Here is a 16,605-nt window from a genome sequence, read left to right as displayed (position 1 = left end):
GACCCATTGAAAAGAAAATGGTCATCTTAGGAACGTTTTGGTTAAATGAAATAATGTTAGTGTCAAATTATTTGGAAGATAAATATTAACATTCGTTCTAATGGAAAAATGTGTCAAAAATGGCTGGAAGTATGATTTTTGGCATTTTTACCTTTGACCTACATATCACATACCTCCGTAAAAACAGTTGTACAAATTTGAAATATGACTCAAATTAATCGAAATATGTATTTCTCTATTTAGTCTAATAAGGCCTTTCGTAGAAAATGACCCAATATATGTTTATTGACCTTTGTCGTCCTGCACTGGTAGTACAAAATTATATATCTCAAATACTATTGGCCGTATTTGAAATGAAATGAACGATTTTTGATTCTCGCCCTTTGAATGGTTGACGCGAATCAACAGACTGTGGAAGAATTTTCTCACTTGTACACCGTGAAGTCACGTTGTCTCTAGAGGGTATTCAGTTGCATGCCTACAGTACAGGTTGAGGTCACACACAAACAGGCTACAGCACATTAAAGTTCAAAACTGACCATTTTTAATTTTTTGAATTAATTTTTAATTAATTAATATTTGTTGGCAAATAATACATTGTTGGAAAGGTACACATGTCTTCTTTCAAATGCTGTGTATACAATTAACTAGTGAAAAAATGGGCATTTGATTCATAATTAAAGAACTATCTGTGATGTGTATGTCTTTGCGATTAAAGGACATCTTTTTAATAATTAATCATAAATTAATCAAAAGAACAATGATTAATTTTAAAATGTCGAGTGGCGTTTTTTGTAAGAAATATTTCTTGTAGTATCTATATTAGTGTGTATAAAATAATCGGATTTCTCAACTACTATAATAATAATGATAATAATAATAATAATAACAATAATAATAATAACTAGAATTTAATTCGTCACTTTGACGAATTATAGGTGATCATTTTTTGTAATTTTATTGACATTAATATTTTTTAAACATGCACGTATGTTAACATACGATCGGAAAATGTTGATGTATGCCATCCTATTAGACGCTTATAGTGCTGAGTTGTGCCTATTATGTGCCTATTATATTACATTATGTACAGTATATACTGTATATCTATATACAGTGTAGCATTGGTGAAATTACGGACATACATCATGTTCTAATTTGTTGGCACTGATGACAATATCAAAATAAACTTGTGGATAACGATATCGAAAGATAATGAATTGAGCAATGAAATATATCAATTGGAAAAAAATTTGGCACGTAGAAGCGCGATGCGCGCTCTTTAAAATTTGTACAACTTTGACGAAAGAGACGAAAAAACTACTTTTTAACTTCAACTGGCCATATGATAACGTCACAACATTTGATAGGCATAATTTTTATATGAATTCATATCTACATTTCACCAGCTCTCATAATAAGTTATAAACATCAAGGTCAACTTTAATTCAGAAGAGCTGTAAGGTATTCAAATATACGTTGTAGGTGAAATTACGTAACCATCGTTATTCAAATTTTAAAACGTGAAGACGTCATCAAAATGAAAGTATGGGCAACTCATGAGTAACATAATTGGTTGAGGTAGAATATATTAAAAATTAAAAGAAAATCGATCACAAATAAGCGAGTTGCGCTCTGTTGAATATGGTGGTCTATGACAAAAGAGGTAAAACCCCTATTTTTAAAATTCATGTGGCCAAATGATGACGTTGTACCATTTTGTACGTCTAATGTGTATATACACTTATATCTACAACTCATTGGCTTCCATAATAAGTTAAAAAAAATTGGGGGTCACCTTCCATTCTGAAGAGTTATATTCATTTAAAAAAAAACCATTTTCAGCACTTTTGTAGAATTAATGTTCGCATTTTGTCATTTTTAACCTGCTCGTATAGCACTATTTTAAGTCGAAATGGACTCAAATTTGGTGAATGTACTAAAGAAGATGAGTAGAATGCAATTTGTACAAAAAATTGGTATTTTTTACGCTTTCTATGTACGCACGCGCAAAAACGTGTTTTTGCGCAGTAATTTTTTTAAAACACGCAAATGGACTAATTCATGCTCTAAATTGATCAAAACGTAATTTTGAGCTTTTTTAATTTTTAACGCGCGATTTCACGCGCATCACCCAACGTGCACGTGCGTTTTTATTTGCTAATATTTTTACCCTTGGCCTGAACCTTACGTGTAGTGAATTTTATTAATATGTGATAATGAATTATGGAGATATGATTGATAATGTGATTTCACAAAATGGCGTATAAATGACGTCACGGGTGAGTGATCACGCTCAAAAGCTTATTAGGACTAAGTTACAGTATTTGAAAGACATTGTGAAATTTTGGTAATCATTGACATTTAACTTTTTGAGATATTTGTTACACAAAAAGTGTAAAGAAAGAAGAAAAATATTTTAATGCAAGTACAATAACAATAGGTGATCATTTTATTCTAAATGATCACCTAATAATAATAATAATAATAATAATATACCACATTTATTTAGCGCCCTTTTCATGAAAAAACATGCTCAAAGGCGCTTTACATAGATACATCAAAAAACAGACAAAAAGTTACATAGATACATAGATAATATAAAAGTTATATACAGTTTAAAATAAATCTATTTAAAAAGGTAGTTAAAATTTATATTTACTTTCATTATTAAAAATTTGGCTTATTATATACCGTTATTATAAAATTATTAAAACACTTATATATTAAAATCAAATATATATAAAAAATACAACATTAAAAAAGTATGACAAATTGGGAAAGATTATAATAAGCATTTTGTCACCTCTTAAAAAAATACCATTATTATATAGATCGTTAAAATTTAAAATACAGTTTATAAATTTCAACATAAAAAGATACAACATTTAAAAGTACGAAAAAAAGATTTCTTATAATATCATTATCTAAATGATTAAAAGTATTATTTATACATTTATACTGTATATTTACTATTATTTTATATTTATAAAGCATTACAGACTCAGAAAATAAATAAATAAATAAGTTCACTAATCCTTACCATAATGCATGATAAAAAGGTGTGTTTTCAATAATTTTTTTTAAATGCTTAAAGAAGTAGTACAGCATAACTCAAAGGGCAAATTGTTCCAGAAAGTTGGCGATGAATTTAAAAACATCTATCTCTGTTTGGGTTGTAATTTATAAGCATTTCTTTAATGTATGTAGGTCCCTGTTCACACAGTGCCTTGAATATAATAGTGAGTAGCTTGAATTTGACACACTATTGCATCCTTTCCGTGGAGTGGGTGATTGTACGCTTAAATGATCCTAAGAGCTATGTCGGCGGGGCATCATGCCCTGGAACGTTTTACCAAGTCGAACAGGTCTAAGGTGATGAACCAGACGAATTGCAATAAACCAGAAGTTGACGGGCAGCAGGTCAACGGATGTATCTTATGGCGTATGACTTATTAGTCATTATCGATAATAAGATACAAGGTGCCAGGCAACATACATGGTTTGTATGAGAGGTTGGGACCAACTATTCTAGTAAGATGAATACTGCGCCGACATTAGTTGTGGCGCTTCAATGTTGTAACCAGCCAGTTGAAACCATGAATAGTTACTCAAAACGCACCAATGTTCAAGCCCGTGATCTACCTCAGCTCCGTATTGGCCAGTTTACTGAAGTTCCAGTAGTCCATGACGCCAATGACCTAAAGCCGCAAGGACGGTCATTGACTGATTATACGGCTAAGAAAGGGTTTTTGCATCCTAAGATGCAGTACAAATTTGGCACACTCAACTGCCGCACTCTATCCACACTCTCATCCAGAGAAGAATTAAATAAACTCATGAAAACCTATCATATCCCTATTGTTGCTGTACAGGAACACCGATTTGTACATAAAGTTGGTGACTCAGAGATCACAAGTCACAACATGGGCGAACATATGCTTTTCACAGCTTCAGCATCGCGTAACGCAGCCGGGGCAGCCATGCATGGAGTTGGACTAGTTATTGCGAAGAACATATTACCATTGCTAATTAGAGTGTTCAGAGTGAACGAGAGAATCATCGTAGCTGTCTTCAAAGGCAACCCAAAAACCTACGTCATAAGCTGCCACTCGCCTCATAACATCAAACCTCTTGACGACATCACTAAATTCTACGAGAACCTGAGTAACACTGTTTCCAACATCCCTTCACATGCTATGCTGTGAATTGATTTCAATGCTCAAGTCAGTGGAAGGTTCTCGCTACACAACATCAATAACAGAAATGGAACACATCTCCGTGATTTTGCTCTACATCAAAATTTGATTATCGGAAATACACAATTACAGAAACCCAAACACAAACTGTGGACTTGGAAGCACCCTGCCGGGCATCTCTCTCAAATTGATTTCTGCCTTTTCCAGAAAAGATGGAGAAACAGCATTCACAACTGCCAGGCCTACTCCTCATCAGTCACAGTCGGTGGTGACCATAGGATGGTCACAGCTTCCATCAGGCTCTGTCTCAGGGCACCGACGCTGGTTAGAAGAAAGCGCCTTTACTGGAAAGCTCTATCCTATGATACTACTCTTGCAACCAAAGTTGACGCAAACATCACAACCCTATTCGAATCTCTCCCTGTTGAAGAACAGACTTATACATCATTTGTAAATACATGTAATAAAGTCGGCAACAAAATATTACCGAAACCACCTGCAAAGCCATCACCTACCGTTGATAGTGCTCCTGTTGTTAGCGCACGGAGAGAAACGTTAAGAGCAAGTACAAGAGAACAGTCAAAATACCAGAAGAAATTAAGAGAAACGTTTGACAGAGTCGAAGAGGACAGATTACATAATTTACTGTTTGCCTTCGATCAACCAGCATTGGCCAACAGCTTAAGATATGCATGGCAACTTGTCAAACAACTCTCAGGGAAGAGATCTCAAAGTGTCTGCATCATGGGAGATGATCGTCTTCTAGCATGGAAAACTCACTTCCACAAACTACTATCGGTGGAGACTTCAGTGGTAGATGACATGGATATTGACAAAATCTTCAACTTCAACCACCAGATAAGCTCCGAGAAGTTCTCAGAGGCTGAGGTGTCAATTGCCTGCAAACAGATGAAATCTGGCAAAGCACCTGGTCTTGACGGTCTTCCCATCGAAATATGGAAATTACCTGGCACCCAGAAAGCTCTCACTTCTTTCTGCAATCAAACTCTAGACGGAAACAGGCCATCAGAATGGGGAATTTCTGGGATCGTTCCTATCCCGAAAAAAGGTGATCTTTCAAAACCAGATAACTACAGGGGTATTTCATTATCACAATCGGCTGCAAAGATCTACAATCGCCTGATTTTAAATAGGATACGTCCTGTGATTAATGAAGTTCTACGCCCCAACCAGAATGGCTTTCGTCAGGCACGATCAACAACTGCGCACATTCTTGCACTGAGGAGAATTGTTGAAGAGGTTAAGAACCATCACAAAGAGGCAGTCATTATCTTTATTGACTTTCGCAAAGCCTTCGATTCCATCAATCGCAACATCATGATGAAGATCCTCTTAGCATACGGCATCCCTCATAAAATTGTAGAAGCCATCAGAGTAATGTACATCAATACATCAGCAGTTGTCCTGACTCTAGATGGTGAGACTGATGCTGCCGAAAATCTACTGCACAGAATTTAACAAGCCACACAAGCTATATGTTTATACTTAAACATCAAGAAGACCCAATTCATACATTTAATCCCCTCATCACCTTCTATAATTCTCACACTGGATGGATCAGCAATAGAACAAGTAGAGGATTTCAAGTACCTCGGAAGCTACTGTTCATCCACTAACCATGATGTCGAAGCAAGACTTGGTCAAGCATGGGGTGCGCTGAACAGTCTTTCAAAAATATGGGCATCTCGTCCACAAAAATCCGCCTCTTTAAGTCAACAGTTGAAGCCATTCTTCTTTACGGCTGTGAGACATGGAGTCTTACTTCATCGCTCTCAAAATCACTGGATGGAGCATACACCCGCATGCTGAGGAAAGTCCAAAACATCCCATGGTCCTCACACACCACCAACAAGACACTATATGCCAACCTTCCCCGTCTTACGACCATCATTCAAAGACGTCGCATGGGTCTGGCCGGTCATGTTATGAGAAGCTCTGAGCCAGCCTCAAGAGTACTCCTTTGGGAACCAGAAGAGAAAAGGAAAGTGGGAAGACCTCAACTGACTTGGCTCGACATTCTGTTGAAAGATACCAAACTAGACCTGAGTGAACTGAGGAAGAGCATGCTTGATAGAGATGTATGGAGACAAATTATCATGGCACCCACTAAGAATTAAGTCGTCGTGGGATGACATTAAGTAAGTAAAGTAACAGGTAACCAATGAAGGTCTTTAAGAACAGGAGTAATATGCTCAAAATTTAGATGTTTTACATGCGATGCGGGCTGCAGTGTTCTGAACCTTTTGTAATGTCTTTATTGTTGAATTAGGAAGTCTATATAATAAAGAATTAAAATAGAGTCTGTTTGGAAATCCTGCTTCGTGAATGAAAATAATGAAAGATGAGGGCGTATCAATTTGATCTCTGGTGGGCGTGCGTACAATTTAGGGACCACGCCGAGAATGTTAAAGAGTCGCTATCCAATCGAGTTTGAACAATACCACAAAAGCTCCAGTGGTCTAATGGTTAGGACAGCTGCATATCAAGCAGAAGGTCCGGGTTCGAGTCTCACAGATTTCCTCATCTTATCGTTTCAAATTAAGTAATTAAATTTCAGTATATCACCGGTAGGTTTAGAATTTATTCTGCTCCTGTGATGTAAACTTCGTCACTTAATGGTACTTTGTTGACTAAAAATTTGTTTTGTATACTAGCAAAGCTAACACACTCGTCAGGTCAAAAGTACAACCATAACTGGCACAGCTCTTACATAACATGAATGGGCAGGAAGTCGGATTGTTTATTTGTTTGTAATTATATATTGTTTGTGGTTCTTTTTGTGTTATTAATTATACATTTCTTTCTATGTCTATAAGTTTTACGTTTACGTTTCAGCAGGGAATATTGAATTACTTAATATTATTAACTTATTTATAATTAACTTTGAAGACAAATAAAAACTACAAAATATGTAGGTAATATTATAGTACACGGTAACTGTTATATTTAGGCCGCTGACAAAGTATACCGTCGTGAAAACGAACCACGCGATGTCTAACCGTAAGAGTTAAACATTTCTTTGCGTATTAAGTTGAATTTCCTCTCGCGTTGTTATTGTGACATGACATAATTCTAGTCGGGTTACAATAGTCCAACCTCATTAGTCAAACTGAACACTTTTACTACTTATTTTACGAATCAAATTATATATTTTTTTAATGGGCATTTTGATCTAAAAATATGGGCGGGACTCACACATTTCTTCATTTTAACGTTTTATTTATTTATATTTTATTAGATGGAAAACCGGTTATTGGAGTTGAAGGTAGGTCTACTCAGGCCACAAATCATTAACATGTATTTAAGCTCTATTGAAATTGAGGCAGACAGTAGAATGTGTCTGAAATCAATTTTCATATAGTCTGTATAAGCAAGTAGGTTGTTTTGGTATTGTATTTTTTGTTACGACTTTAATAACAAAAAAGGTATAGTTGCAATTATTTAAATTTTGATGCCAATGGAGTAATTTAACAATCTTGGTATAGTACACTTTAAAACAAAATATTGTTGATTTATGATTTACGATTTAAAAGTATCCCTTAATTAGGCTATTTGGAATGGTTATAAAAATTAATGTATTTTATCTATTTTCAGACAAGCTTGAGGAGTTGGTTCCGTTACAGCAAGGAATCTCATTTCAACAAGGTGACCTTTAACATCATTTCATACTTATTTCTACCATGAACACAATTAGTGTTAATACAATGTATTAGGTTTGTAAGCAGGTAACAGTCGTATTTACAATGAGATACAAATAAATACATTTATTTAGAACTCTCACACTTGTGCGAAATAGACCACTTAACTTTATAAACCGGAGACCCATTGGAATTTGTTTAGCACAAGTCATGTACACCAAACGGATTTTCTTAAATTTCCACCTCTGTACTAACTAACTAAATTAGGATTAAACTTGAAGTATCAACTCCTGTACCCAGTCAATATAAGAAAGCCACTAATCAACGCTAATTAACATTTTAATTAGCATATTCGAATACATTTTATAAAAAAGTACCATGGCCCTCAAGAAAATGTCAACGGTCAGTTTCTGTTTCATTAAGTAGCATAATTAATACATTTGTAAAACCCACTGCTAATTAATGTTTATTTTCAGGGTATAAATCAAAATCATTTTAAAATGTCAATCACTACACTAAGCCACTAATTAGTGTTAATTACCCTTTTTCTTGACATATACATACATCAAATAGCCACGCTTCTATATATTATTACTGTGACTGTGGGTAGATTACTGACAGTTGCTTCTCAACGTTTGTATTAATTAATAAGTATAAACAATATAAACGTCGTAGTGGATAGAGAATATATTTAAAAATTGGTCTTCCCATCCTCTTCCTCTTCCCCATCCCTCAACTCTACTGTTATATACAAAGCACAGATTAGGTTTGTTTAAATAAGTTTAAAAAAAAAAATTGACTCATTTTTAAGACAAGGCCTAATTCCCAGGGTGCTAATTTTACATAAATCATCGTGTCTATTTATTCGTTTCTGTAAATGAAAATGTACTATAGTCCTGCGGTACGTACATTTTCTACGCTGAAATTACTGTGTATTCGAGAACATCTGTGGACACGACCTAGATGATACGCGCGCGAATCTAGTCTATATATTAATTTACGTAAGGGCAAAATTCGGTAAATCGCGCGTTATTTCTAGAATTTTTACTCGATGGTATATAAAGTTGGTTCGTACTTTCGGTACTGATTTTAACCACCTGATGTAACCATGTTTACTAATTAAATTGAGTTGGATAATTAGTTATTGACAATTATAACGAATTTAGGGTCAACGATTTGCCACAAATAGGGGTGTTTTCCGATCGTGGTATGCACTGTCTAATGGATGTCCATCTTGAAAAATACCCGCAGACAATAATACGAGGATGCTTCGCATTTTCCTATCTCCTCCTACGATAACTGTATTTAATGGCTGAAAACCGGTTGAACAGCTCGAGTACAGCATTATAATGTTGAAGACCGATTTTCTTTAAAAAATACTATTTTGATAGATTTTATATACGTTTTTACAAATGTATTGATTTGCGATGAATGGAACATTCCAAATTAGTTGGTTTAATAACCATGGAGGGATACCTCCACGGTTAACCAAAAGTAGGTAAATTTATGGGCCCTTGCAGAATAAACATAAATAGTATTGCAATGCTATACAATACTGTAAATAGGTATTAACCACTTTTGATCGCCATTTGAATCGCAAATTTCTTATTGTGAGTGTTGGTACTGTTAGATATAATGTAAACAAATATACAAATAAACTTTATTACTGCGAGTGTGAGTAGCCCCTACTTTTAGATTATAAACACATAATCAAGAATTGGGTTGAGAACACAATTCTATTTTGAGAACGGAGAGGGCGGGTTTTTCGACCTCTTTGATCAAGCATCCTCTCTGTTAACACGATCACATTAAGCTGAAGACAATTTTCCTTATTTTCCATCACCGATTTCCATCCTAACACGACAACATTTTTACAAGTAAGTTTTCTAACAATAAAGTTGCTTCTCAACGTTTGTATTAATTAATAATACAAAAAATATAAACGTCGTAGTGGTGTATCATTACATGTACTTTACTATTTCAATCGACTATGACAGTGACAGTTTTAACAAAGTATTGAATCGGAAATGTTTACTCTATTTAGTAGTATATTATTTATAGACCTATAAAACTGAAAAAATATTTCGTTACAGAGTGGATAAAGAATATATTTAAAAATTGTTCCTCTTTGTACCTATCCTCATCCTCAACCCTAATGCTAGATACAAAACACAAATAATTGGGTTTGCTTAAATGAGTCACGTCAAAATAAAAAATTTGGACTCATTTTGTGACAAGTTTCTCTTTCAGAAGTAATTCCCAGGGTGCTAATTTTGGTTGACTACATAAATCATTGTGTCTATTTTTTCGTTTCTGTAAACGACAATGTATTATAGTCCTGCGGTACGTACATTTGAAATCGCCAGTTTTTTTTACGCTGAAGTTACTATGTATTCGAGAACCATCTGTGGGCACAACCTAATCATTGTAATAGTTGTAATACATTGTAATACAGCGAAGGCTCTACTATGATATTTTGTGAAAGTCTGTTGACAGTTTCAGAGAACGGTCAGATACGATAAAGACATTTTCTGGATTTATGCATGGTAGACTCAAGCATATTCGACGAGAATATCACCAAAACAAAACGTTTTCATAATTGACAATACAAGGAACCGAAAGTAGAGGATACACGAATAGCTGAACACCAGATACCTGGTACCATACCAGATAATGTGCCTTGTGATACTGACCAACAAAATGAATATTGACTTGCCATTCGTTTTTTTATTCTAACTCACTCCAGGTCCTATTAATATGTTCATATGCGTAGTAGGTAGTTAGATGAAAAAACGATAAAAACAAAGAATACTCTCCTCAATTTACTTGAATTAAAGTTTAAAAATGAGATGCCAGTTCTGAATCTGAAAAACAAGTCTGCGTTATTGACGGTACATTTCTTCTTTAAACTCTTAATAACTGGACCAGAAAAAAAATTGGCCTAAAGACATAGATAAAGCTATGAAGTCAAGACCTTCCAAATTTCCTGGCAGGCGAGTGTTAAAACCAGACATATACCTATACTTATAATGTTAATATACATGACCTTGACATCCTCAAAAAGACCTAACATTGCCAACGGAATTCTTAGACACGAGTCTTGAATGATCTCGTGAACAACCATGAAGAGGCTGACGTGGATGAACAAATAAGGAAAAAAGTGATGGTGGTTCGGAAGTCAGATTTGCTCCAAATAGGTGTGTTTTCCGATCGTGGTATACACTGTTTAATGGATGTCCATGCTGAAAAAAACCCGCACACATTAATACGATATTTGTTTTTAGTAGCTGATAGTATACTTATTTGGTATAACACAAGTAGGTAAATGTATAGGTCCTTGAGGGATAAACATTAGGTCTAATAGTATAGAGCTGAATCGTGGAAAACCTATGCTAGACAAGAAAAGAAACTAAATGTATTTCACCTCCGCTGTCTACGGACTATCTTAAATATCAGATGGCAGGACAAGGTAACAAACAACAGTATCCTTTATAGATGCGGCATTCCTTCGATGTTTACATTAATTCGACAGCGAAGACTACGATGGCTTGGTCATGTCAGAGGAATGGATGACACAAGAACTCCAAAGGTTATGTTATGAGCTAGCGAATTATAAAAGATCCAAAGGACGTCCACTTTTGCGTTTCAAAGATGCATGTAAAAGAGACTTGAAGGCAATGGACATCAATGTTAACACCTGGGAAAAAACGGCTGATGACCGAAAATCATGGAAAGATTGTATTAAGGCAGGACTTATCGTATGGAAAATGAAGAGAGGTATCTGAAAATCTAGATCACCTACTGGAACTCACACAGGCTCACTGGATAACTGATGAAATTCTCTCCAATGTTGTCTCCATAGTCAATGTTGACTGAAGGATGCCTGATTGATTGATAGATGGCGCGCCAAGCTGTTATTTATTCGGAAATAAAGATATCTTAGTTAAAAATGCTAAAATGTCTCTATTAATATAAACACATATACAAACAAAACTGTATTACTGACAGTTGCTTCTCAACGTTTGTATTAATTAATAATTACAAAAAAATATAAACGTCGTAGTGGTGTATCGTTACTTCACTATTTCAATCGACTACGACAGTCACAGTTTCAACAAAGTATTAAAACGCAAATATTTCACTGTGTTTATTGGTACCGGTATATTATTTATAAAACATGAAAACAAATATTATTCTTTTACTGAGTGGATAAAGAATATATTTAGAAAGTGTTCCTTGTTTCACCAATCCCTCAAAACCCTAATGTTACATACAAAACACAAATTGGGTTTCTTTAAATTTGACTAAAACATTATTGGACTCATTTTGTGACAAGTTTCTCTTTCGGAAGCAATTCCCAGGGTGCTAATTATAGTTGACTACATAAATCACCGTGTCTATTTATTCGTTCCTGTAAATGACATATATTATAGTCCTGCATTAGTAAATTTGAAATCGCTAGTTTTTTACGCTGAAATTACTGTGTATTCGAGAACCATCTGTGTGAACGACCTAGATGGTACGCGAGCGTCTACACTGCACGTCTGGAGAGTGAGAGCGAAGCGAGTGAACTCTCTAGATTTCTTCTTGTTCAGGTGAAAGATCTAATGGGTCTGGGTAATTGAAAATGTGTTGTATTGATTTCGATCCACACCATTCAAAATAAATGTGTATATTATAAGTCAATCGCAAATCCCGAATAATATAGGCACTGTTCCTTCTGTACCATTAAAACATGCAGTATCATCTACATATTGTGCAAGACGGACATATTTACGTATGGTATTTATCTTTCCTTAGAAAAGAAAATGGAGGAAACACAACTACCAGTTGCAGATATTGCGATGACGAGAGAAGGTAAATTATTATGAGTATGATCTCATTTTGAAAATGTAACAATATAGTTATACCATTGTGTCTGATTATAATTATTCTTGTTTCTATTCGTTGTCAAAGCAACGAGTAGAATTGTTTTCTAGAATTATAATACAGGTATTGCATATTATCTTTATTCTAAAAATGACTAGCTTACACTAGTCTGTAGTGGTCAGCATTTAATATTATGTTTAATTTACTCAACTCATCCGGTAATGCTAGGCAAAATTATGTGTCTTAATATATAAAACTTTAAACTATAAAGTTAGAAGTTTATTACTATAATTGTAAACATAATAAGTTACTAACTTTAAAATAAAAACGATTGCTAATAACAACTTATTTATTCATTAATATAATGCATTACAAATTAATAATGAATAATTCCCAAAAATCTGCTTACATCAATTTATCCCAACGCGCGACACGCCAACGTTCTATTTAGTAGTGACAATAAAAAATTAGTGAAATTGCAACCAAATGTATTTGAACTTTGATCATGTTATTCTAACCACAATACTTAAATTTGAACTTTTTCAGACCTACAGAATATTGTTTATAAAAAATAATATTTGTATATTTTTCTTGTACCAGATTTGGAAATATACGCCATGACCCACACACCGCGTGGAATATGCCTTATCATAAACAATGTTGATTTTAAAGGAATGACAACGAGAGATGGTTCCGATAAGGATGAAGGTATACAACGATTGGGTTTTCTTCGTGTCAGTGTTTTATTATTAACTCAATATACATTTATATAGAAACATATTAATATACAATAGGCCTATTTTTCTATAAAAATCAGTTGTAAGTAGTCTTTCAAACAATTATGTTATTTATCTTTATATTTGTAATGCCAACTTTGTCAAATTAATCAATCAATTACTTAGATATTTTACTATATAAATCTGACAAAATAATGCTCTCTTAACAGAAAATCTAAAACGTGTTTTCAAAGAATTTGGATTTGAAATTGAATCGAAACGCAACCAAACTGCTCAGCAGATGAAGGATGTGATGGATGAAATGCGAACAAAAGATCATAAAGACTATGATTGTTTTGTTTGCTGTATACTGTCTCATGGTGGATATGACATGGTTTATGGTAGTGATGGAGAAGCTTGTATGATTTTTGACCTTACCGCTAGCGTTGGAGAAAAGAGCTGTAAAAGTCTTCGCTTAAAACCTAAAGTATTTTTTATACAAGCATGTCGAAATGCCAATGACCCAAAAGATGACGGCGGTGGAGCTACTCTTAAAGATCTCAATGACGCTGATTTCCTCATTGGATATTCTACAGCACCTCTGGCAGTGTCGTATAGGTATTACAACACCGATTGTGGTTCGTATTACATTAAAAGCCTGACGGAAGCTTTAGCAACATTCCATGATAAGCATCACGTTATTGATATTTTAATTCATGTGAATAAAAAAGTAAGCGAGAACAAGTTACAAGTGCCATTTCCTGCGTTTAGTTTAAGAAAAAGGCTATACTTTTAATTATTAAATGGCCTTCATTAACTCAAATTCTTATGTTAGGGTCTTTTAAACCGTTTGAATTGTAGATTACAAAACCATGGTACGTGGAAAGATTAAAACATTACAATATATATTATTTGTAATGAACAATGTTACGATAATGATTAATATGGTGATAATTATTATGATTATGATGGATGATTTCACAATAAATAGGCACATAATGTCAATATCTGCAAGATTCACTTACGATATAGGCATTATCAATATACTACAGGTTATGATTGTATTGTTCTTTTTAAAACAGATTTAGAGACGTAGTTCAACAGTAGTGAAAATTTCGTTATTATGTAAATAAGAAATGATAACTAACTATTCTAGTAGTAGTGGCAGGCCTACTGTCTGTTTTGTTTGTAGTGGTTTATTAATAATTCATTTTGTTTGATTAATTTGTCTTTCCAATTGATATTACTTTTTTACATTTCCAAAAAAGATGATGCAAACACTCCGGCTCTTCCTTACAAGTATCGTACAATTCAGAATCTTTAATTTTAAATTTATGTAGTAAAATATTTGTAGTCAAGAACATATTTAATATTTTATACTGAAAATATCTCAGTCTTATGTCCATTGTACTTATGTATGTTAATTTATATAACACCTCCCAGTCGGCTATATGTCCAAATTCGTTTTCCCATTTGATACAGGTATGCGGAAGAGCACTAATGCGATTATTATTAAGGTATATGCAAGTTTTGTTATTAATTTTAAATTCGATGCTATAATTACTTCATTACCTCCGCCAAGGAGGTTATTTTGACACATGTGAGCACGATAAACAAATACAAGAAAACAACTATTGGTTGTAAAGTTATTTAATATGAATGGTAAGTCATCGTTGCAACATGCACGTAAAAGGAGAACATAAAAAAGGAACATTGGGATGCTCTGAAAGGGCCAATACACATGTCTCAAAATCGTAATTGAAAACAAATTAGAGAGGGAGTGGAGGGAGGGAAGTAAAAATTATTTTACTTAGCCGAAAACTAGCGTGGTAATCTGTTGACAGCGTGAGGTGAAGAGGATGAGATGCTCACGCTGTCAAAAGATGATTGCGAGGGCGCCCCGCAATCACGTGATTTTGACACATGTGAGCACGATAAACAAATACAAGAAAACAAGTATTGGTTGTAAAGTTATTTAATATGAATGGCAAGTCATCGTTGCAACATGCACGTAAAAGGAGAACATAAAAAAGGAACATTGGGATGCTCTGAAAGGGCCAACACAGTTGGCAACGAAGGAGCCAACGAAGCAGCCCAAATTAAGTGCAGGTAGAACCGATGACAAGCCATTCAGATCAAATCGAAACAATGAAGCATGATGGTGCAACATATGTTGACACCCAGAACGTATAGAAACTATCTACATAGTCTACCTGGAGCAACATGTGTTGACTCCAGTACCCGGTTGACCGTTAACGTTTGATAGGTGGAGCAACCAAATATTGACATCGAAAAACGGAGAGAAACACCTACATTAGTCAACCTGGAACAACATGTGTTGACTCCAGTACGTGTTTAAACATTTTAATTAGGTAGGCAGTGCAACCAAATGTTGACACCGAAAAACGTATAGAAACAATCTACATTAGTCTGCCTGGGGCAACATGTGTTGACTCCAGTACGCGTTTGAGAATTGAGTTTAATAAACGGTGCAACCATGTTGACAAAGAAAACATATAAATAACTTATTAGTCTACCTGGAGCAACATGTGTTGACTCTTATTGAACATATGATTATAATTGGCGGTGCAACCTATGCTGTCACCGAAAGAAAACACAAATGAAATAAGTAAAACGATATACTGAAAAAATAAGTATCAAACTTTGTTTAAGCTTGACGCTTAATACCCAGTCATGCTTAGGAAATATGCCAACCAGCCTGATGATTGGCGAGTTTGGGGTGGTGGATGGCACTCATGTGCTCGTTGCGTCAAGTTTATGAAGGAGGTCGGCTCGAACCGATGACCAGTTGTGTTCGTTTAAGATGCGGCGTTTGGGCTTAGGCACAAGTTCGAATGTACCAGTGAACGTTAGCGTGAATGCTTCCGCTGCGCTGTTTGAGTCGAGCAGGTCGTGCAGCTCGATGAATTTGTGGGAGATTATTTTCTGCTTAAGTTTTTCTGAGACAATTGCCCCGGCCTTAATCGCCCCGGCCTTAATCCCCCCGGAAAACTCCAAGGGATTTGAGATTGCGCTACCCTCGGCTAATTTAAAAGGAAAATTTAGCTTGTCTTGGTCCTCAAACGCAAACATTGACGAGGTAGAAGGACTGTGGGCTTCGGCATTGTTGACTGGCGGGATGGTGTCTCCGTGTAAGGGATT

At 34.8% G+C, this 16,605-nt stretch overlaps 2 protein-coding genes across 6 annotated transcripts in view; both read left to right on the top strand.

Annotated features, from left to right (window-relative positions):
* LOC144843215 (caspase-7-like) overlaps positions 1-14,667 on the top strand; it is a 65,958-nt gene extending 51,291 nt beyond the window's left edge. For all 5 annotated transcript variants that reach the window (XM_078699999.1, XM_078699994.1, XM_078699997.1 and 2 more), the window contains 5 exons: positions 7,459-7,485; positions 7,815-7,865; positions 12,659-12,715; positions 13,328-13,435; positions 13,674-14,667. In XM_078699999.1, coding sequence (XP_078556125.1) covers positions 7,459-7,485; positions 7,815-7,865; positions 12,659-12,715; positions 13,328-13,435; positions 13,674-14,239 — 809 coding nt within the window. In that variant the 3' untranslated portion in view covers positions 14,240-14,667. The remainder of the gene's footprint in view (positions 1-7,458; positions 7,486-7,814; positions 7,866-12,658; positions 12,716-13,327; positions 13,436-13,673) is intronic.
* On the top strand, positions 3,540-5,678 carry LOC144842437 (uncharacterized). The gene is made up of 2 exons (XM_078698884.1): positions 3,540-4,167; positions 4,213-5,678. The coding sequence occupies exons 1-2, from the start codon at positions 3,540-3,542 to the stop codon at positions 5,676-5,678; spliced, it is 2,094 nt and encodes a 697-aa protein (XP_078555010.1).
* Positions 14,668-16,605: the final 1,938 nt, after the last annotated feature.

The sequence above is a fragment of the Antedon bifida genome, chromosome 5 (assembly GCF_963402885.1).
Source record: "Antedon bifida chromosome 5, ecAntBifi1.1, whole genome shotgun sequence".
In the NCBI taxonomy this organism is placed as follows: domain Eukaryota; kingdom Metazoa; phylum Echinodermata; class Crinoidea; order Comatulida; family Antedonidae; genus Antedon; species Antedon bifida.
The sequence above is the reverse complement of the archived record's forward strand: the minus strand, read 5'-3'. Positions and strand labels throughout refer to the sequence as shown.